Raw genomic sequence first — 24,105 nt, forward strand, 5'->3', positions numbered from 1 at the left:
TTTCTGACTTTGAACATCGAGTGTTTTGCACGTTATGTCATCTGTCTCCTTCACTTGCCTTCCGGGTCAACTTTACTTGTTCATTTTTGTCAGCACAGACCTGTATTTTGTAGATAATGGGCTAAAAGAAAAAAGAAGACATATATGTATTTATTGGACTTCTGTTGCATTTGAGGTGCAGTTATCGATTATTTTATGAAAAGAAGCTGTCACATTCTTTCTCTTTTGTAAAGTTTCTGTTGCTATATAATGTTCTAATTTATACTCTGTTGTTGCTATATGACAAATAAAAGATTTGTTGACTACCAGTGATGGTCTTTGAATTATCAGCACAGAATATCAATACTCAGCTGCAGATATCAGTCTGCAATAATTTTTTAAGCTACATCTTCTCCTAGTGGCCCAATAACATGATGAAGTGAAAAACTTAGATTTTATTGGCCATTTAATCATGAAGACAACCCTATTTTATATTTAGATAAATGTGTGCTGTACAACAGTGAGGGGCGATTCAAGGATTTTTTTTCAAGTGGGGTGGCACGGGGGAAGGAGGTTATCAGAATACAGCATAGACAATCTGCTTAGAAATATAGGAAATATTGGATAGAACAACATAATGTAATTCATTTTCACTTGTTGAAAAGATTGTATTTCAGAATACAAAACACATTTTCTATATGCAAAGTCTTTAAACAATTCCAGTGCTGGTTCCATGGCATCAGAATTTTGGATAGTGACGAGAGCTGGGGAAATTGGCAGAACAGGCAGCCAAGTGACAGTACTTTGATCCAATGGAAATCACAATTGTCAGATTGACAGCACTCTAGCCCAATGGATTGGGTGGAGGGGGGGGGGCAGCCTTCTAGCCACACCCCTGACTACAGTAGGATCCTCAGCAGGTCTTTTTTTTTTTTTTTAAATCCACAATCACTTTTCTTTCTCCACTTCCCTGTACTCCCAGTATTACTTTACCTTTTGTCTCCATCCCATTTCTTCACACTGCCAGTGCTGGACCTGGCCCTGAGTGGTTGGGGGGAATACAATGCCTTGCTCAAGAGCATCTGGGAAACTACCCTGGAGGTGAAGGCATCGCTCCAGCTACCACTCTGTACTTTAATCCGTATGGGGTCTTGAACCAGCTACCCTGCAGTTCCCAACCCAACTCCTTATGGAACCTACCCTACTCACCCCCCTTACTTCTATTTAGACAAAATGAAAGCAATTTACTTCAGAACAAGCATTCAAATTTAATGGCACAAGAAGAATCTTAAAAAAAAACTATATTTCACAGTTGTAATCACATCAACGTGACAAAAAAACAACAAAAGTTCGAGGCCTAGTAGGAGAACCAAGAGCGACTTTGTTGTGCTTTCAGAAATTCAGGCATACTGACTGGTCAGTTCTGTAGTTGCTCATGGTTCTCGTTCATGTTTAAGAAAATACACTGAGTGAGCGGGAGAAAGACAAAGCTCCGTAAACTGTAATGGAAACATCAGTCCCGTTGTGCGTGTACATTCCTGGTAATGTATAGTTGAAGCTATAGTTTGTGATTTTCCACTGGAAAGTGGCGCGTCGGTTTTCCACAGTGATTTAAATATTTACCATAGATTGAATACGCACTACTTTTACAACAAGTAATTGCACAACAATTACAAGCCAAATACAATCGTACAACTGTGTGGCTGGTCATTACCTGCGAGGTGTCAAATAGCTGCACATTCAACAGGAATCATTAGAAGAAATACAATTATCCATAACAGACACCCTTAATGATCCCGAATGCCAAACACTGTGATGACTATTTTCCAAGCACATACACTAGGGCTGCACAATATAGGTTTTTTTTTTTATCATCGCAATATCAACTGGCACAATAACCATATCTCGAAAGGCTGCGACATATCGCGAAAGACACTTTATCTGATTATAGGGCGGGCGATATGGAGAAAATCAAATATCACGATATATTTGACCAAATACCTCGATATCGATACTGAAACAATACTGTAGTGTTGACTATTGGTGCTTTCACAAAATATTTACACAATGAGATTTTGATAAATAATCATCAGTAATGTGGATGTAATGACTAAGTGGGTAAAGGCAAATAATAGTTACAACAGTCCGGTAAGTTCCGAAAAGTACATCACTTTACTGTAATGCAGCCTTCAAAACCAGGAAAAGACACCACTTATGTCATATTACAATATCCAAAGTCTAAGACGATATCTAGTCTCATATCACAATATCGATATAATATCGATATATTGCCCAGCTCTGATTATTTACCGCAAATAATATTGCGATATTCAACAACGTTATCGCGTGTCGCATATTCTCCTCACATCGTGCAGCCCTAACATTCACTGAGGTCTTACTGATGTTTCTCTGTAAATGACGCCGCTCGTTTACAGACGGGCACATTTCAAAATATACACAAAATTCTGAGGAATCGCAAGAGTTGGACAGAGTTCATCAGACGACCCCCATCATCGCTGCCAGTCACGTCATTCGAATAAATGCTTTGACAAGAGTGGGCGAGCATGCTGCCTCCGTGAGTCGGTGCTGCTTGGCAGCGGTGAAGAACAATACCTTGTGTCTTGTCAGTGAGTCCTACAAAGACTCCTCCTCGGACTCGCTGTCTGTGTTGGGCTTTGTCAGGAGCTCCAGCTCCTCGCCGTCCTGCCACACAAATCACACAAAGAACCAATCAGAATGCATGCAGAGTCAAAACATTCATGGGTGAACTCAGTGGCGACAGCAGCCGTTATCCTGTACGCACCGTGTGTACTAGAGCCCGACTGATATATCGGCGGGCCGATATTATCGGCCGATATTAGGCATTTTCCAAACTATCGCTATCAGCGTTTATAATGGCCGATGCGTGAATATTTAAAAAATTAAATAAAAAACGGGTGAAACACCCTTCAACCATGTTCTGAGTGTTGGCGTTGTGTAGTTTGTCCCCCAGAGGGCGCTCTACAGCGTCTCTGTTGGCAACTCTCTCTGATTTTTGTTTGTTCTTATTGTGTTTTTGTTCAAAGGACTTTAAGTTTCATATCTTAAGTGTGTATTTTTATACATTTTATGTATCAGAACTTTAACATATTTTGATGTTCCACTGTTCTGTTGTGACAATAAAACAAACTTTTTATTTTTAAACTGCATTATCATATTATTTTAGTGAGGACTCATAAATAACTACAAATAACTAATGTTAGGGAAATCTGTGTGTTTTGTTACGCGTTTCTGGATATATATATATATAGATATATATATATCTATATATATAGATATATATAGGCCGATATATCGGATTTATTAAAGGTTAAATAGACCTTAGTGGTCCTCTAATACTGTATCTGAAGTCTCTTTTATATAGACCTTAGTGGTCCCCTAATACTGTATCTGAAGTCTCTTTTACCTTAGTGGTCCCCTAATACTGTATCTGAAGTCTCTTTTATATAGACCTTAGTGGTCCCCTAATACTGTATCTGAAGTCTCTTTTATATAGACCTTAGTGGTCCCCTAATACTGTATCTGAAGTCTCTTTTATATAGACCTTAGTGGTCCCCTAATACTGTATCTGAAGTCTCTTTTATATAGACCTTAGTGGTCCCCTAATACTGTATCTGAAGTCTCTTTTATATAGACCTTAGTGGTCCCCTAATACTGTATCTGAAGTCTCTTTTATATAGACCTTAGTAGTCCTCTAAAGAACACTCAGCTGCCTGGAAGATTGAAAGCCTGGTGCTTACAGTTTGGCCTTCTTCCCCGAGTGCTGTGGCCCCTTACCATTTTTGAGGTCCCACTTTCAAGAGAAAGTGGAGAAGTTGGAAAGAGGAATCACAGGCTATATCAAAAAATGGCTTGGAGTGCCTTGATGCCTAACCACCATAGGCCTATACGGAGATTGCGCCCTCAAACTGCCCCTCACCAGTCTCAGAGGAATTCAAGTGTGCTAAAGTAAGACTCCAGATGACACTGAATGAATCTCGTGATGCAATGGTGAGTAATAACGCACCATCCTTGGTGGCAGGCCGCAAATGGAGACCAGCCAGTGTGGTGGAGGAGGCAGCAGCCTCTCTCAGACTTGCGGACATAGTGGGGCATGTCCAGCAGGGAAGGGGAGGCCTCGGGTTAACAACTAGGCTGCCAGCCTGGAACACAGCTGCGGCATCAAAACGGAGGAAATGGGTGGTGGAGGAAATACATCGTCAGGAGGAGGTCCCTGTTTACTTGGTAAACAGGGACTGTGTACACGTTGGGAGAGTGTGGAGAGAATGAGGATTAGCTGGAAGGAGTTGTGGAGCATGGAAGCGAAGCGAATAAGCTTCATCATTAGAGCTACATATGATGTTCTTCCAACACCTAGCAATCTCCATCAGTGGCTGGGTGAAGATCCAGGATGCGCCCTCTGCTCCAGCCCAGGTTCTCTCCATCACATACTCACCGGGTGTAGAGTCAGCCTCACCCAGGGACGTTATACTTGGCGTCATAACCAAGTCCTTAAGATCCTCGCAGCCACCCTGGAAAACAAGCGGACTAATTCCAACTCGCTACCACCATCGGCACCCAAGTTGCCGCAGATCAACTTTGTCCGTATGGGGGCAAAGGTAGCCAGGCGCAGCCCCTCTTCTATGGAGCATGGTCAGCTTCGAGGGGCTTGTGATTGGAAGATGCTAGTTGATGTTGGTAGGCGGCTTGTTTTTCCTCCAGAGATAGCAATCACCACACTTAGGCCTGACATAGTTCTCTGGTCCCTCTCTCTGAAGAAGGTCTTACCCTGGGAGGACTCAGTAGATGAGGCATAGGAGCGAAAACAACTACGCTATGCTGAGCTGGCTGCTGAAGCACAATATCGCGGATGGAAAACTGAAGTCCGTCCAGTGGAGGTGGGGTGCAGGGGGTTCGTGGCAGTGTCTACCACGACACTGCTTAGAGACCTGGGAATTAGAGGCCAGAAACTGCATCAGGCCATCAAAGCAATGTCAGAGGCCGCTGAGAGAAGCAGCCAATGGCTCTGGATAAAGAGACAAGACTCCTGCTGGGCTCCGGCTTGATTGGGTGATTGGGGGGATACGCTGCGGGGGCTTGATCATCCCCGTAGGGCCTTCCTCAGCCGAGGATGTCTAGTTATAATGGCCGAAACATCCAATGAGGCCTGAGGTGTACTACTGATGATGTGTCCCTCGGATTACCCATCAAGGGGGATGCTCACCTGAAAGCTTACTGTCAAATACACTGCCAAGGTCAAGGACATTCTCTTAGTACGCGCTTGCACTTAAAAGGATGTATTACATCTCGTCCTGTGTTCCCTGAAAACTTAGTGGTCCTCTAGAGGCAGGCTTTTTTAAAAACTCAAAGTGAAATGTTTATGCCATGGGACCTTTAAATATATATCGGCCGATATATCGGAATATCAGATTTTAAAATCACCAAATATCTGTATCGATATCGGCCTTAAAGAATCCTTATCAGTCGGGCTCTAGTGCGTACATTTTGTTTCTTCTGTGAGACACGCAACATGTCTCTAATGATAGCGATGTGTTAATGTACACAGGAGCAGCAGCCGACGACAGCAGCTCTGTTCTGCTCTCTGCTCTGTTCACAGTCCTCATTTTCTCATTAATTCTACCTTATTTTCCCAACAACCCATCCGCCATTAATCACAATGTTCATTTTTAGATAGATGGTTGCTATGGACACTGAGTATCGCTGAACCAACAGACGGAGCTATAGCATGGTGTTTGAATCGTGTGTGTTAACATGGACATGAATATGGCGGTTATGAGGCTTCTCCAGTTTTTGATCATATTGGGGATATGAGGTTTACACACAGAGAAATCATGTTATTCATATCTCCGTACAGGCTCGCTGACAGCTGTCGGCTCAGAGCTCCTCCACCTCTCTCTCTCTCTCTCTCTTACAAACACTGGTCATTATGATATGATAAAACTACGCTAGGAGCACACTCTCGTACACATTAAATATTTTAAGAACAGCTGATTTCTGGCGCCGTAAACCGCTTCAGCGGGTGGGCAGTTCTTGTGCGTACTATGTAATAGAATCCTGCCGGCGCCACTGGTGAGAACTTTAATTAGGGCTGCACGATATGAGGAAAATATGCGATAACGTTGTTGAATATGGCGATAACGATATAACTTGCGATAAAATAAACAGATATGAAAGTGTACTCGGTTCCGCCTTTCTGCTGCGGTCAGTCTTCTGCTAAAATACAAAAAACTGCTCGCTGAATTTAAAACAAATGAAAGGAAATAATTTCTAACGTTCTTCTATTGAACAAATTGAACATTGACTTGAATATAAAACGCAGCACTAAAAAAAGAATGACAGTTGCATTTTCAAGTTCCGTTTTCTACTCCTATTTTCTTCAGACTAACATAACTGAGTGTCTTTTACGATGTGTACTGCGCCAGTTGATGTCGCCATGACAATAAAAGAACGATATATTGTGCAGCCCTAACTTTAGTTATCCTCCTTGGGGAAATTAATTCTGTTTGATTTTTTTTTCACACACACACACACACACACACACACACACACAGGAACTACACACACATGTGCATGCATTGGTGATAGCAGTTGTTGGTTCTGGTGCCTTGCTCAAGGGCAGGCAGTGCCAGGAGGTGAACTGGCACTTTTCCAGCTACCAGTCCACACTCCGTACTGGGCCCGTGTGGGGACTAGAACTCGCGACCCTTTCGGTTCCCAAGCCAAGTCCCCGCAGACTGAGCCACTGCTGCTAATTCAGTGGATAGACCTGCATACACAAAGGTATCTTAATCTGGATTAACAAAGTACTCTTCCAGGATAAAGCTTGACATGCGGCTTTGCTTGTAAACTTCCTCTCCCTGTGTGTTGCCGTTCTTAAACTCCCTTCGCTTCGGGAAACAACAACAACAAACTTTGAGCCAGCGAGCTACACGCTGAAAATGGCAAGTTTTGAAAAAAATTTAAATCGTGCATCAAGGCAGGCCTGCTTGGTTCTTTTGGGGAATAATTGTAAAGATTTATAAAGAATATGTTTATGGCGTTTCCTCTCTAACTGGGACGTTTTGGGACCGATTGGTGGGATTGCTGTGGACCAAGTACACACGGAGATACACTGCTAAGAGCAAATGAGGTTTAACCATATGTCAGCTAATTTAAGTAGCAGTTAACTTCATTTAATATTGTACGTGGCATTTTCTTTTGCGGGGTGCAAATGTTCCACCAGAACAAGTTCCTTCCCGAGACTATTTAGCAGAGCCACCGCCACTGCGTCCGCAGCTTATGGCCCAAGACAATTGTGATCGGTTTAAAGAAATTGAAATCGCGTTTTTTATCTCCTATCCTAGAATGTATCTGTGAAGTAGCCAGACCTTTACTCCACAGCGCTGTGGAGATAGAGCTGGCTATGTGCGACTAGCCTAACATCATCATGATATCTCACTTCATCTTATCTCATTAACATAGTGTCATCACAAAAATAGTAATGGAAACTACCCCGCAGTCCTGCTAACTGCTGTAGAAATCTGTACTGTTTAATAGCTTCCTCTTTTGAAATCCAATAGACCTAACATAACCATAATGACATTACGTGAGGTAATGCACCAGCATGGGTCTGACTGCTGTTTTCATAGCAGGGAATTAGGTTTCCTCTTGCACTGAAGAAATCACATTAGAGAGAAAGGAGAGCCGAGTTCCCTACAGAGAGCTCGGTATGTGTGTGGGAGGGAAAGGAAGAGGCTTTACATGGAGGTTAGTTGAGCGAAGCGGTTTGCTCCCTACCCCTCTGGACCTCTCGAACACCTCCCCGTTGATGACCCGCAGTTTTTCCTGCTGCAGGCTGTATTCCAGGTCCTTGGGCCGGCTGGCGTTGTAGATGAAGATGGCCAGCAGGACTATGGGAGCCTGGAGGAAGAAGTCCAGCGAAGGGCGGAAGTCGAAGAGGAAGAGGGAGAGGGCGGTGACCAGGACCGTGTTGATCTGGCCCGTGAGCACGTGGAACATGTTGTCTCTGAATTTCAAGATGAAGGCCACAGATAAACCCAGGGCAGCTGAGGAGAAGACAGAGAAGAGTGGGACTTATTTATTTTCAAATGTGCACTTAACGATGTTTATTGATGTGAATAACTTATTTGGAGACTGGAAATATCCAGTCACTGACCTTTCCATGTAAACAACATCATTATCTATTTGGTCAAAAGCTTAAAATGACCTGACAAGTGGCCTACAGTAAGTCAATTTAAAAATTAGCCAAAAAGTGTCTGTGCGGTCAACAAAAATGGTTGTCGTTTATATTTAGTAGCTAGGCTGGATGTAGCATGATTAGTGGTGGAAGAAGTATTCAGATCTTTTACTTAGAAGAACTAAATACCACACTGCAGAAATACTCTGTTACAAGTAAAATCCCTGCATTGAAAATGTTACTTAAAAGCTATAGAAATATAAAGCTAGGAATTCTAAATAATGTCAACAAAACTGTCAAAGCATCCACATGCATACAAGCCTTCTGTGATCACGCACGGCCTATAAATATGTGAGAATCATCAGGAAAATGTACTCAGTGCAGAAAAATCTGAGAAAAACCTGCTCTGGTTTATTGGCAGAAAAACCTGCTCTGGTTTATTGGCATTTCTTTGAACAAATCACAATCGTCATGCGCGGCGCTAAGCGCTGGACAGAGCAACGGTGACTCTGCAAAATAGCCTCGGGAAGGAACTTGTTTTGGTGGAATGTGTGTACGTTCAAAAGTAGTTTTAGTCGTGCGACAGAAGACTCAGATTGGACAGATAGTCTAGCTAGCTGTCTGGATTTACCCTGCAGAGATCTGAGGAGCAGTTAACCATAGTCCTCATAAATCCACCGGAGTTAAAACACCAACACAAAGACAGAGGAAGGGGACGGACATCTGGCCAAAAATGAGGGACATCCGGCGGAATTTCGGGCGGCAACTGAGCAATCCCGGGAGTGGAACGTCGTGGATATAGACTAACTCACCAGTGACCAGCACTAGACACAGGGAGTAGACATTATGTCCATGCAGGAGGCCACAGTGCACGGTGAGGCCCCGCGCCTCGCTGCCGAGCCCGAGGGTCAGACCGTTAAACACCACGCCGAAGGCATACCTGCAAAAACCACAAAGCAAAAAAACGGACTGAGATTAGAATGGAAGAGTTGGATTCAGCCACGTGTCTTCCGCCTTGTTTTTTCCACAAGTCGCCTCTCACAATTTACTGTTCTGGATGAAGATGCTCTCCGTGAGCTGGTCTCCTTCTTTCAGGATCTTCTCGTTGTAGATGTTGGCCATGGCCGAGATGAAGCACTGGAGGAGGAGCAGGATGTGACCCACACCCAGAGACCGAAGCTTCTCCACTACGCTGTCCCTCCAGGCCTGCCCGGGCAGGGACGACACCCACGACGCACTGGCACTGTGGACGGAGGGGGAAGAGAAAAGATATGAACAAGGGGAAAATAAAACACAACTGTGCCAAATCACTGCAGCCTGGAGAATCATTGAATTATAGGTACTGGTGGAGGCAGGTCTTGACCAGGGGTTAATGTATAGACTCAATTGTGAAGCCAAAACAAAACTAGTTCATATGTAATGGCATTCTCTTAACCTTTATTCTTTCGACTATTTTAATTAGTTCATATTGTTCTGTGGTATCTTCAATACCACACAAAGGGGAAGGGAGAAATGGACTTTTCAGCATGAACCTGTCTCTTTCTGCCCCTATCACTTTGTCTGCTGTACACCTGACCACCTGTCTTATAGGCTGTATTAGCCCTCCTACACTATCTGGACTGTGGTCATAACATCCACATCTTATAACTTATTCCCTGTTATATATTGTTTGTAAAGTATATTACTTTTTTTCTGGTTTGTCAGGCAATTCTATTATGTTTACATTCTTGTCTTTTCATTGTCATAGTTATTATTCAATAATAAGCTATTGCACTGCTCAATCCCTGCACTGTTCACTTTTGCACAACCACCATTGCACACACTCTACCATAGCACCTTATCATGGTCACTGCATCACACGGTCAGTTCATACCAGACCTTTGTAATCACTTCACAAATTGTTGATTTTTATGTTTGTGAGATACATGTGTGTATGGGTGTTTGTTGTGTTATGGTTGTCTAAGATACTGGATGCCTAAAATTTCCCTCGGGATGAATAAAGTATATCTATCTATCTATCTATCTATCTATCTATCTATCTATCTATCTATCTATCTATTATACTTATTCTCTTGTGTTGCTCCTTTTTTAATAATGTAAAAGTTGAATTTGTTTTAAATAGTTTTTATCATTGTTGGTCTGTTATTATTGTCTTGTTAAGCACTTTGTAAATTGGTTTAGTAAAGTGCCATATAAATAAGGCTAATATTAATATCTGGATTGCCCCCTGGTGGCTGGCTGCAGTATAGGTCATCAACCACACAACTCCATGTTGTTGGAGGGACATGGGCCAAACTAAAAAAAAAACACGTGAAATAAATGTTTCCCAAATATGTTTTCTGTCATTTTAGGTAGTTCTGATTACACTGATGTTGAACCGATTTTTCTGATAGGTTTGCTTATTATTGTCAGTTATTTGATGCTATAAAAATGGGATGAAACATCATGATTGACAGCTGTGATTGACTCATGATTGGTCGGGCGGGTGAATGGGCGGGACTTGGATATTGGAAACCGCGTCTCCACTGCCCGATCACTACTGCAAAGGCTCCAAAAATCACAAGATGGCAGCGCCTGTTTCTGGGAGATTTTCCGTTCACTTTTGTACAGTGGGAGGAAGTGGAGACGCGTCGTCCATCTTTATTTACAGTCTATGGTCTTGACAGGAAAGAAGAGCGCATGGAATAAAAGAGTAGATAGCGCTGTAGTCTTGCGTTGTCAGACCTTCCTCCACAGCGCTGCGGAGGAGGGTCTGGCTAGTCCACACAGCATTCTGGGATGGGAGAAAAACATGCTCTGGTTTATTGGCATTTCTTGAAACCAAACGCAAATCATTTTGGGCGCCGGACGGAGCCACGATGCGGCTGCAAAATAGCCTCGGGAAGGAACTTGTTTTGGTGGAACATGTGTACATTCTAAAGTAGTTTTAGTCGTGCAACAGAGAACTCAGATTGGACAGATAGTCTAGCTAGCTGTCTGGATTTACCCTGCAGAGAACTGAGGAGCAGTTAACCATAGTCCTCAGAAATCCATCAGAGGTTAGAACGCCAACACAAAGGAAGAGGAAGGTGATGGACATCTGGCCGAAATGAGGGACATCAGAATTTCCGGCGGCACTGGAGCAATCCCGGAAGTGGAACGTCGTGAATATAGACTAATACTGCTGGTTGTGCTGCATCTGTTTTGATCCCTTTTTTGTTTTGAACTGTTCATGTCCAACAACATTCTGTGAGTGCAATGCTACATCGGTGAAGTCCTCTTTTCAGGGATTTCATTATTTCATTCATCACGCATTCATCATGTCACCTGCTGTTCCTCATCTGCTCCAGCAGCTGAGTGTAGAGTAGGCAGGAGTTGGAGGGGGTGGAGTGGGGGTTGGAGTGGAGACCTGGCACAGCTATGGAGTTTTGGCTGGCCCCCGATCCGGTCGTCAAGGAAACAATGGACAGGAAGAGGACAAACAACGCTGCCCACTGAACCCAGGACAGGCGCCTCCTGCAGGAAAAGGTGAGAGACAGTTTTTAGTTTCATCTGCGCTAAGTGTCAAGATCTTAAGGTTTCCAAAAGTATTACATACATGTATGTAGAATTACATTGTTAGGTGTATAAAATTATAGTGTATAATATAATTATATAAGTGTGGTCTAGACCTACTCTATCTGTAAAGTGTCCTGACATAACTGAGGCTGTGATTTAACACTACAAATGGAAAAAGGGCAACTTTGTAACAATTAACATACATTCAGTAATATTGTCCTACAGAAAAACCCACGTTGAAGCTAGTGAAAGCAGATTTTCAGAAAACAAAACCCCGACATATAATAGAAGATAATAAATAGAAGACTTCTCTTGTAAACAAGTCACACAAGGGACAATGCTTCATGGAGAAGCTATAGCACAAAAAAAGGGGATGAGATAAAACTGTATCAGCAGAGCAGAGACACACTGATCATCACCTCTCATCTACAGCCAAACTCCAAAAAATACACATAATCCTACTGAAGGAAAAGGTGTGAGACAAAAATGATAGTTCCATCTGTGGCTGGCGTGAGCTGCGTTTAGTGTCGAGATCTCAAGTTTTCCAAAAGTATTAAATATGTAGAACTACACAATAATGTGTATAAAAACCAGGGATGCACCGAATGCAGGATTTGGCTTCGGATTCGGCCGAATATTGGGCTTTTTAAGAATTCTTTTTCCACCCAACCGAAGCCTACGCTTGCACTACGTGCCCTACGCTGGTCGACGTAATGACGCCGTCGTTGATTACGGGATGGTGTTTACGTAGGTGAAACGTTCAATGCAGTAGGCCGTGAGAAAGTGAAAATGGAACTCGTGAGCAGAAAAAGTTGTTGTTTGGCAATACTTTCAGTCAAAAGAAGGCCATTCAAGTCCAGCTACATGTTCAATCTGCAATGCTGATTGGTCTGGTGGTGGCAAGGACCCTAAACTATACACAACATGGCCGCTGTTACAACATTTGGTATCAAACATCTGAAAGAATACGAGTTGTGCAGGAAGGAATCTACAGACAGCAGCCTGAATACAGCAACTTCAGGTACGCCAAAGGAAGGACAGTCACAGCTACAAACTTGTGTTAACCAGATGACCATTACTTTTTTTTTTTTTACAGTTAAAATAAAATAAAATTAAAACTACACTGCTGTGGACGTTGTTTACTTCATTAATGTGTTTACTGGGTTAATGGACTGAGGATGGGAGGAGGATTCGGTATTTGGATTCGTCAGAATCTTAACCAGTGGATTTGGAATTCGGCCAAACCCCAAAAATCTGGATTCGGTGCATCCCTAATAAAAACAATCTTGTACAAAGTACTTGAAGTAGGGCTGGGCGATATATCGATATAAAAAATATATCGATATATTTTTAAATGAGATATGGAATTAGACCATATCGCATATATCGATATAGTTCAAATGTGATCCTTGCTCCCATAGATATATACACAGATGTCGCCTTGAGGTTCTAAACATACGTCAAAACCGCCGCCATCTTGGAACAGAGGTCCGAAGCATTCAGATCAACGCTAAAGATGCCGGACTTTTGTACTGCTTAATTATGTTCGATAGAGGAAATGAAAAGAACAAACAGCAATGAATAACATTTAACAGGTGACAATGTGTTTTATGATCATGTTTGCCGCCTTCGACCAGCAACCTGAGCTCCGGCGGCAGCGGGGAGGCAGAGAGCTCCGTGGCGGGCCGCAGCGCTCTTCCCCCCAAAAAACACAGCTTTGCCTCGCTGCTGCGCCGTCCCCGCTGATCCAGATCGGACCAGCCAAAGACAGAGTGGTGATCGGTAGGATCTTACACGTAGTCCAGGACGACCTGTATGTCGATATCGGCGGAAAGTTCCAATAAGTTTGTCGGCGGCAGGCGGACAGAGAGAAGCTACAGCGGGGCAGCAGAGACCGTCTGCAGCTGCAGGATCTGGAGCTCAGTGCCCGTTAAAATTACATGTAACGCATAAATACATACAGAAATAAATAGTGGAGGAATGAGCCTGGACATTTCAGTCTGTTTTAAACTTCACCTTGAAGCAGAAACTCTTAGTTCAGAAGGGTGAAGTTTTCGTTTGGACTCAGATCTGTGAACCGATCATAATAAATATTCTTTGTATTAACACATTAATTAGTTTCTTTGTTTTGTAGTCGATAGTTCATCTTTTAGTTTACTTAAGTGGAAGCAGTATCAAGTGGAAAAATGGGACTATAAACCTAGGCTTACAGGCATGAGGCATTACATTTTGAACAAAGTAGATTATATTAATATCAAAAGCTTAATTGACCTTTGGAACGAATCACAAATATGGAGCTTTGATTTCAAAAAAGGTACTCCTGTTATACAGTATTTAGGTTTACATTTTATTGTTATTTGAACAGCTGAGCATTTAATCATGAACCAGGTGAAGAAACCGGTTTATTATTTGATTTTGCAACTGTTTCTATGAAACTACTTGTGACATGTCATATTTGATTTTGGCTTTGACTGAACATTTGCTCTCACTTTGCGGAAAAAAATATCGGGATATATATCGTATATCGATATTCAGCCAAAATATATCGGGATATGACTTTTGGTCCATATCGCCCAGCCCTAACTTGAAGCAATACTTGGGTAAAAGTAGCACAAAATGACTTTGGTAGAAGTTAAAGTCTCCTTTTAGAATATTACTTGTAAAAGTCTGAAAGTATCTGATATTTACTGATCCTTCAGTTAGTATCAAAAGTAACTTTCAGATAACAAACGTACTTATCCATTAGAAGTAAAAGTAAAAAATAAGTTTGGTTATGAACGTGATTGTGGCTCCCGAGTTAAAGGACCAAACACTGCATATTCTGAGAGAAAAGCAGAAACTGAATTTTTGTGTGCAACAAAGAATCTTTCATAATAGTGTCCTTCAATGTGGAAAAAGCTCACTTTTGACACTAGGAGCAGATTTTCAGAAAAAGAAAAGCTAAAATATTTGGTTAAAATAGAAGACTTCTCTTCCAAACAAGTAAAAAAACAAGGAACGGAGAAGCTACAGCACAAAAACAGGGGATGAGATAAAGTGTTTTCAGCAGATGCACATGCTCATCGCCACCTCCCACATAACACACACTATCCTACTGAAGGACAAGACAGTACAGGCTCTTCAATTGAGCCACTTACTTCAGAACAATCCTGAAGAGTACAGCTGTGGTCAGGATGACAAAGTTGGAGAACAACACCGCCATGGCCTGGGGACAAGATGGCCATATTTGCATTCAACACAAAGTCTTTGAGCAGGACACTTTGTAAAAGCTGGGATGATATGATAAGGTTAGACACAGCCTTTCACTGGATTAAAAGATTGTTTCAAAGAGTTAACATTATGGGGGGATTGAATAATTGGAATTTATGCAACAGAATTGTCTCCCTAATGTTAGGCAAGGCAGCTTTATTTGTAAAGGGCAATTCAAAGTGCTTCACATTTAAAGAGCAGGATGTAAAGCTTTCTTATAACTAAACGTGGAAGCTGAACTAACAGGCTGCAGGTAGGTCATCACGTAGAAGATGATGAGGTTGTCAAGGAAGTAGAGGAAAGCCGGGATGGCCCACTTCAGGGAGTTGAGGAAGGAGGCGCTGGAGGAACAGACAAGCTCTCTACGGGATCGTCCCTCTGAAGAAACAGACAAAAAGGAACAAATAAACACACCTTACCATCCCACTCTGACAGACAAGACAGACAAGACCAGACCAGAGAGACCAGACAAAGAAGACAGACCAGACAGATCAGACAGACCAGACACAGATCAGACAGACCAGATCAGACAGACAGACCAGACACAGATCAGACAGACCAGACAGACACAAACACACAGGGCGATATGGAGATATCGACGCAATATTGTAGGGTTGGCTTTTGGTGCTTTCATAAAAAAAATTACAAAATGAGATTTTTGATAAATAACCACCAATAACGTGGATACAATGACTAAGTGGGTAAAGGCAAATAATAAAACAGCTACAACAGTCATACAGTGGGGGAAATAAGTATTTGACCCCTTGCTGATTTTGCAGGTTTGCCCACTTACAAAGAATGCAAAAATCTACAATTTTAATCATATGTACATTCTAACAGTGAAAGACAGAATCCCAAAGAAAATTCCAGAAAATTCATATGAATTTATTAAAATTGATAACCATCTGATGAGGAAAAACAAGTATTTGACCCCTGGACAAACACCATGTTAATATTTTGTAAAAAGCCATTATTGGCCAGCACAGATGTCAAACGGTTTTTATAGTTGGTGACAAGGTTTGTGCACATTTGCAGGGGATGTTGGCCCACCTCCCTGCAGACAGCCTCCAAATCATTCAGGTTCCGAGGTGATGGCAGGTTTTAAGTCAAAGATTTTCAATCGGTTCAGGTCTGGAGACTGGCTAGGCCACTCCAGAACCTTGATGGCCTTCTTCAGCCACTTTTTGTTGGGCGGTTGGGTCGAGCTGAAACACCCATCCTCGACCCATCTTCAGCTCTCTCACTGAGGGAAGGAGATGTCGGTCCAGAATTCCACGAACATGGCCCCGTCCATCCTCCCCTCAATACGATGGATTGTCCCGTCCCTTGGCTGAAAAAACAGACCCCAGGAACAAATAAACCACCACCATGCTTGACGGTGGGGATCCCACACTGACAGACATTTTGGTCTCATCTGACAAGGCCTCTTCTGACCCAGGTGGTGAATGGCGAACTTCAGACCTGTACATGTTTCTTCTTGACAGGGGGACCAGACAGATTTCAATCCATGACAGACCAACCGTTTCTTTTGTAACTGTGGTCCCAGCCTTCAGTTGATTCATCAGTTCCCCCCCTTGTGGTTTTGGGATGATTCCTCACCGTTCGCAGACAGACAAGATCTTGTGACCAGACAGATTGGCAGACAGACTGCAGACAGTTGACTTTTCTCTCCAAGTTGCACATTCTCTTGTAGCCCATCCCAGCCTTGGCAGATCAACAATCTTGTCCCTGATGTCCGTAGAAAGCTCTTTGGTCTTGCCCATGGTAGTGATGTTGGATGCTGGTTGTTTGGGTGTTCACAGGTGTCTTTTATACAAAAGGCAGGTATATTTGATGTAGATAATTGGTTCGGATTGGGGCTGTGTCTTAAAAGAAAGACTAACTGGCTTGTAGGAGCCAAATACTTGCTGTTTGTCCAGGGGGTCAAATACTTGTTTTTCCTCATCAGATGGTTATCAATTTTAATAAATTCATATGATGTGATTTTCTGAATTTTCTTTGGGATTCTGTCTTTCACTGTTAGAATGGATTAAAATTGTAGATTTTTGCAAATAACCTAAAACAGCAACAAATACTTAGTCACTGTATGTCATGTTCACTTAATAACGATATCCAAAATGTAAGACGATATCTAGTCTCATATATCGATGTCGATATGTCGATATAATGCCCACGTCTAAAATGCACGCACGCAGTCGAGAATTTGTTGAGCCTTGCAGGTGACACGCTTACATTAGATATTCTGCACCCTGATCACCTTATTTGCTACTTTGACCAGCCAATGGAAGACTGCCACACCAAGCCACCATGCAAAACATGAGGACAGACTCAATAAAACACTGGTAAAACCAAGTCATAAAAACATAGCACACACTGAATGACTTCATTTTTTTATTCTTTCTTATAAAGAAAAGCTTGACTTTTTTTTTTTTTTTCAACAAACAGCATCGGTGGGGGGTTATCAATCATTATCAATAGTGGTTCCCAAGTATTTATAACAGGGCTACATTTACATTGCTACGTTTTGGTTTTAAAACGGTTGCTGCGTTTCCCTCTCTCATTCCCCCTGCTCTGGTGTTTCCCCTCTCATTCCCCCTGCTCTGGTGTTTCCCCTCTCATTCCCCCTGTGTTTTCCCCTCTCATTCCCCCCTGCTCTGGTGTTTCCCCCTCTCATTCCCCCTGCTCTGGTGTTTCCCCCTCTCATTCCCCCTGCTCTGGCGTTTCCCCCTCTCATTCCCCCTGACGTGGCATTTCCGAGCCCCTAAACCGGAGACATTTGGTTTGGAATCTGCGGGGTTGTGTTGCAGCCTCAACGGCCGACGCCAACGTTTCGCCGCCTGATTGGGGTCATGACGACTCGTTCTCTGAGACTAAGCTACTAAAGTTACCATGTCAACTACCAGCAACGGGCAGAGTCTGCATGCTGCCTCCTGTTTACCCTCAGCATGCGCATGCCCAGTATACCAGATGAGTTATTCTACTGGAGCTACAAACACCTGTGTGCACTGAGATCGTTTTTTTGGCTTAAAACTCCGCTTAGAAACCAAAACGTAGCGATGTAAATGTAACCTGAGAAACAATCTCAAGACGTTCTGTGGAACAAACACGCTGTGACTTCAAAGTTTACCTCGGACTATGACCCTGACTGACATAGCCAGGCAGAAGAGCAGTTTGAGCGCCTCAGCAAGTAGATTGACGGACGCAGGGAGGAAGTCGTACTTGTTCTCTGCAAATTCAGCACAAACAAAGAGACACGGTGAACAAGATGTTCCGTGGAATACACTGCTGAAAAACATTACAACCGTTTTCATAGCGTGTCGTTCAAATGTGTGCTGACTTGAAGACAGGCTTAGCACGTCATGTTAACTCTCTGTGGGAAACAGAGAGTTAACATCTGTCAAGTCTTATCTGTCAAGTCACCAGAATTTGCAGAGAATTTGAGCAGCAGGATGCGACTGGTCCCCAGAGTTACGAAGCCCAGGCCGAGGGCCAGAGTGTAGGCCGAGGAGCGGGAGCACATCCTGGTGCAGGACTGGCAGGACACCATGGCTAGGACTGGAGGTGGAAGCAGTCAAACCTGTTGTAACACAAGCGCAGACACACACATTGCTAGTATCAGACTGGTGCTCATTTTCACTGATTTTATTTTCCACAGCTCAAAGTAGGGCTGCGCAGCATATTATATATATATATATATATATATATATATATATATATATTTTTTTTTTTTTTTTTTTTTTTTAAATTGTCAAAGCAATATCAACTGGCACGATAAACACACCGCAAAAGGCTGCGACATATCGCAAAAAGACATTTCGATTTTTTTGTTAGTTGAAAGAAAACTGCACTTTAAAAGGTCCAGTGTGTAACATGTTTAGTTGTTCATTCTCAAAATCTATGTGGCCCGTTCACAAACTTGTCCTTTTTCATGAATATTTACCACCACCATCAATTCCAAGTATTCCTTTTGGCTTGAAATTTTACATTTGTGTTGAACTGGGGTAGACGCTCCATATTCATGCGCCATCTTGAAACACGTTAGACGGTAAGGGACATACAGGACATACTGCTCCGCCTTTTGCGTTTTTTGCTGAAACATGATAAACTCACAGCTGCTTCTAATGCTGCTAATGGGTATCGTAGCTTCCCGGCCCCCCGGCAAGTTTGAAGAAGGAAACATGGAGGACCACACGTATTCAAAATCCAAATTTCAAGTCTTCTTCTTCTTCGCCCAGAAAAAAGAAAAAGGATATTGAAAAGAGCAAGAGACCGGCTTTTTGAAGCGTGAAGGCTACCGTACCTGTAACACGTACTTTGAACTGTGTGGTGCGAGGAGAGTTGATTGCGATAAATGAGCTCAGCTCTAGATGGGAGACATTCCCACACATTGGACCTTTAACCTTCTTTGTTTAGTGGTGCCTTTTACTGTATATTCAAATCAATCAAAAGAATGTTGGAAATGATATTCCTTTCATTTGTTTTAATTAAACAAGCAATTTGATTTTTTTTAGCAGAATACTGACAGCAGCAGAAAGGCAGAACTGAGGACACTTTAATTTCTGTTTATTTATCGCAAATAATATCAATATCAATATTTTAACTGTGTAATCAGTTTAGAGGCGGCATGCTGCTTCTCTGTCCTGGCTTGGTCTACAGCCAGAGCCCTTTGGAAAGGACTCCACTCACTTTTAATGAAGTTACTTACTGTTGTCATAAAAACTGTTTAGCAGACAACACAAAGCTCCAGTGCTTCAAGCTGAACAGGACGGTTGGCTGCAAGGACAGACTCTTAGTTTAAACTACAACATGACCAGTCCCAGCTCCTCAAATGTGAAATCTTGCTGCTTTTTCTGCACTGCAAACTGAATACATTTGACGTTTAGAAACGTTGGACTGTTACGTTTCTAAACGTCAAATGTATCCAAGGGTTAGGGTAGGCAACGCTTGAAGCCGTTTGCTTGGGCTCTGAGAAGTCGTATTGAACATTTAACACTATTTTCTGACATTTTATGAAATACCAAATAATAACAAGCGAGATATTAATCGACCAAAGTCACATTTTTACGCAAGTAAAGCTGCGGACACAGAATTTACTGTAAGAATTGAACCCAACGAGCTCAGAGCTAGCATCTACTGCACCACCACAACAACAACCGTCATGTTTCGTGTTTGTTTCAGCAGTACGCTTCGTCTATTAAACATTCTTGCATGTACTTTTCTGAGGAAATCGTCAAAAAGATGTGAAAATGAAACAGTGAGCCTTACTTGTAGTTCTTTTTTCCCTTTTCTCCTAGATTTATTGGGAAGTGCCATATCTAAAGCATTGCTCTTCCTGGTTAACCCCGCGCAGGCGTACTGTCACAGGTGCCGTGTTGACGTCATCCCACACGCACTGCTCGTCCATTTGATTCGCCGTATTCAGCCTATCGATTGTCGTCGTTGTCGTCGTCGTCGTCGTCGCCCCCACTCATTAAAGGAACATGCTGACTTATTGGGAATTTAGCTTATTCACCGTAACCCCCAGAGTTAGACAAGTCCATACATATCCTTATCATCTCTGTGCGTGCTGTAAGGCTGTCTGACGGCTCCAGCGGCATCAGGCCAGCACAGAACATGCAGGTGAATGGTTCCAGTAATCTTACTGCTCCGTATAAGTGACAAAATAACACCAACATGTTCCTATTTACATGTTGTGATTTGTAGAGTCACAGCGTGTACAAAAAACAACGTAACATGAGACACAGCCGTCTTCTAACAGTAAACAAACCGGGAACTTTAAAAAAACCCTTAAACCAGAGATCTTCAACCGGGGGTCCGGGACCCCTAGGGGGGCCTCAGAGTTACTGCAGGGGGGCCACCAAATTCTTGTTAATGTTTTAAAACTAAAGTGTCTTAACATGAATCCAACATATTAAATATAGGTAAGGTCATCTCTAAGAGTCTAAGGTATTCACAGATACAGTGAATCGTGCCACATTTTAAAACAACATTTTTAAATCATGCCAACAATTATTATTTCATGAGCTTAGTATTCTATGCACTAAAAAGTTATGTGTAAAAGGTCAAGGCCACCCAAGCTTTAGGCCCAGTTTACTTAATTTTATACAATATATGTAGTAGGGGGTCCGTGCTCCGGCTCTCTTAGTTACGGGGTCCTTGGATTTAACACTTTCCAAGACATAAGTGATTATGTCAATACATTTATCTATACATTGAATAAACTGAAACCTGCGTCACAGTGACTCCAAGAAGTTGCACCTTAATTAAAATACTGAGGTTGTTATTCAGAGTTCTGATAGTGTAGCTGGAAGAGAAGCTGCTTAAAGGTCGAGAGCTCAAATCCCACCTTTGCCATTTGTGTTTTTCTGTTTCATAAAGGAGTCATTAAGAAATACTATATATACCAGTATATACTGTATTTATTAAAACTAGTCTGACGTGATCCTACTCAGATCCTGGTCAGAATATGAGTCTGATACTGCTCCATTGGGCTGTGGTAATGGGGCGCGTTTCAACCGAACCAGGAAAGAAAATGCCTCTGCACTCAATTGGATAGACCTACAACCAATCACAGCAATGGAGTATGTAATGTACTGTATGTTGTGTATATTGTGCCCCATCTTCTTAGCTTGTCTTTGAGTACCATGAAAAGTGCTATATAAATAAAAATGAATTATTAGCAACCATCGAGGCCAGCTGATGAATTAAACTTTTGCCGAATCCCGTAGGGAGGATGGCAAAAACATCTTTCCGATCGACAAATGCCTTGATCGCTGTTCTCTGTTCCTCTTTTAAAATTAATGCACAGTCAATATCTTCAGTAACAGACGCGATGGCGGAATCTACACATCTCAATTCTCCAGCTTCTTAAAAACGCATTTCATCAACTCTACAAACAGGAAGCGACCTTCTTCATTATTATATTCACAGTTTTTTTCTATAAGATAAATGCTGGAGTAATGTTACATATCATAGATAGTTCCTATTTTCAGTGGATCTTTCATTTATTTTTTATTACTTCATTTAACAAATCGATTCGTAATCGCAAACCAGCCCTAGTATAAAGTAGTTAATTAATGTGTTGGCTCCACATCCGCCAACATCACAAATGTTAAACTTCACCCAGACAACATGCTTTCTCCTCACCCTTTCCACATTCCTTAATTATGTAATGCGGCACAATAGTACCATCACAGCTCGGTGTGTTTACACTTCCCACAGAACACACCCAGCTATGACGTTCACTGTGGCCAGATGTTCAAGAGACTTCTGACAACCCAAAAAGACAGCACAGCTGTGTTTTTACGCCTTCCAAACTCAAGAGCGGACGTATGCATCATCAACATCAATCCAGTATTTGTTTAACCTCACTCGGCCAGATGGATCGCTTCGCATTTGCTCGGCATATCCATCTGGGAACTTTCCGTTGGAGAACTTTTGGGAAGGGGCGAAAATCCTGGTTAGCTGATTGGATAAACCATCTGTCTATCACCACCTATAGTTGGTGATAGACGGGCCAAATCAACCAATCAGATCAAACTCTTGCTGAAACCAGTCGGGAGAAGAGCAAAAACATCCTTTCCTCCGAGAAAAGCCCCCAGTGCCTTTTTTTGCTCTTCTGTCAATGAAGGAATACTTTCTAACCCCTTAATGCCGACTGTCGCTAATTTGCATCAAACCCCTTCCATTCCGACTGCAGGCGAGATAGCATGTGTATTCCCCCAATGCCGGTTTGTTTACATTTGATACATACCTAGGAACCTTTTGCACGCACTGGTTTTTTGCAGGACCGGTCGGAGTGGGAACTACATCCAGTTCACGGAAGCGAGATTAACCCTAACCCTAACCCCTTAACCCTAACCCTAAAAACACTACTGTCAATGTTAGGGAGTAGGAGAGTGTTTTCTTTCTTGCTGTTGTCAAGATTAATTTATTTGTCAATTAATTTGTGACATGAATAAAATCTACATATCTGAGATGGGAAAATGTGTTTTATTAATTTGTAGACAAATTAACAATCTCAACTTAATTTAGCATCAGCTTGGAGCCAGAGACACACATATTAATTTTTGTTATATAATTGTGAATAAATTCAGGCGTCACAGGGTTAATTCTGATAAAACTTGCGCGATAGCTACGCTCATCTCATCCGTGGAAGCCGCCACGTTGTTTAGACTGAACAGTCGCGTCACACCTAAACCCGCCTCAAAACCTCAAAACAACGCTGATTGGTCGGTCGTTTGGCAAACGGCTCCAAATTTTCTCTATCTCAAGATGCCAGACTGATCTGTGAGTGGACAACTGGAGGTCGCAACATCAGGACGGTCTCACGAGGCTACAATTTATTAGGGCTGGGTTCAAATAATTGATCTTTGTTAGAGTGAAATAATAGCAATTAATGACATTCTTTAATCAGCAGAACAGCATGAAAAGGGAGAGAGAGGGGTGGCAGACATGCAGGAAATGTTAATTATGTTAATATAATGTTGGTCCTGTTACTAAACAAACCGTTTGGTGGTAAGTTCTCAATGTAGCCTAAACATTAACCTGGTGCATTATGAAAAAATTAGGGCCGGGACTCGATTAAAAAACATTAATCTAATTAATTAGAGGCTTTGTAATTAATTAATCAAAATTAATCGCATTTTAATTGCATAAATATTTGACTTGAGAACAGTGAAGAGTAATTTTTTTCACATGGATTTTTAGTATACCATTGAATAATGACTGAATACATAAGCTTAAGCAACAAAATAGTTTATTTTTGTTCAACCAAGTCCAGCAGACCAGTGCAATTTTTGCCATTAAGTGTAGCAATAGCATATTTAGAAATATAGTACATTTCAGAAATTCAGGTAGCCTATAGGTAGGTAGACCTTCTGTAAACTATTTTTTTTTAAGTAAAACACAAAACTTTCAAGTACATTCAGAACATTGGAAACCCTGAACTTCCTTTTCATTTTCATAAAGCTGCTGGACTCTTTTTATCACTGTCTTTCTGCATGGCAGCTCGTATGTTGTGTCAGACGACGCAATCTGTAGGCCGTTGGTTATTTTTTCAGACGTGGACTTAGTTACCCTGGTCCTTAAACCAGTCATCTGATGGAGTGTGGGTTGGGTGTGGG

General features: G+C 42.1%; 1 protein-coding gene across 4 annotated transcripts in view; it reads right to left on the minus strand.

Annotated features, from left to right (window-relative positions):
* slc35a5 (solute carrier family 35 member A5) overlaps positions 1–20,410 on the minus strand; it is a 32,942-nt gene extending 12,532 nt beyond the window's left edge. For 2 of the 4 annotated variants that reach the window (XM_028590580.1, XM_028590579.1), the window contains exons 1-9: positions 20,246–20,410; positions 18,401–18,557; positions 18,108–18,206; positions 15,225–15,358; positions 14,869–14,936; positions 11,501–11,689; positions 9,237–9,437; positions 9,007–9,134; positions 7,759–8,063 (exon numbers count right to left, since the gene is read on the minus strand). In XM_028590580.1, coding sequence (XP_028446381.1) covers positions 7,759–8,063; positions 9,007–9,134; positions 9,237–9,437; positions 11,501–11,689; positions 14,869–14,936; positions 15,225–15,358; positions 18,108–18,206; positions 18,401–18,527 — 1,251 coding nt within the window. In that variant the 5' untranslated portion in view covers positions 18,528–18,557; positions 20,246–20,410. Of the gene's footprint in view, positions 1–2,284; positions 2,683–7,758; positions 8,064–9,006; positions 9,135–9,236; positions 9,438–11,500; positions 11,690–14,868; positions 14,937–15,224; positions 15,359–18,107; positions 18,207–18,400; positions 18,558–20,245 lie in introns of those variants that run through there. The other 2 variants (XM_028590578.1, XM_028590581.1) reach the window with 2 other exon arrangements.
* Positions 20,411–24,105: the final 3,695 nt, after the last annotated feature.

Source organism: Perca flavescens, chromosome 11 (genome assembly GCF_004354835.1).
Source record: "Perca flavescens isolate YP-PL-M2 chromosome 11, PFLA_1.0, whole genome shotgun sequence".
NCBI classification, from domain to species: Eukaryota; Metazoa; Chordata; class Actinopteri; order Perciformes; family Percidae; genus Perca; species Perca flavescens.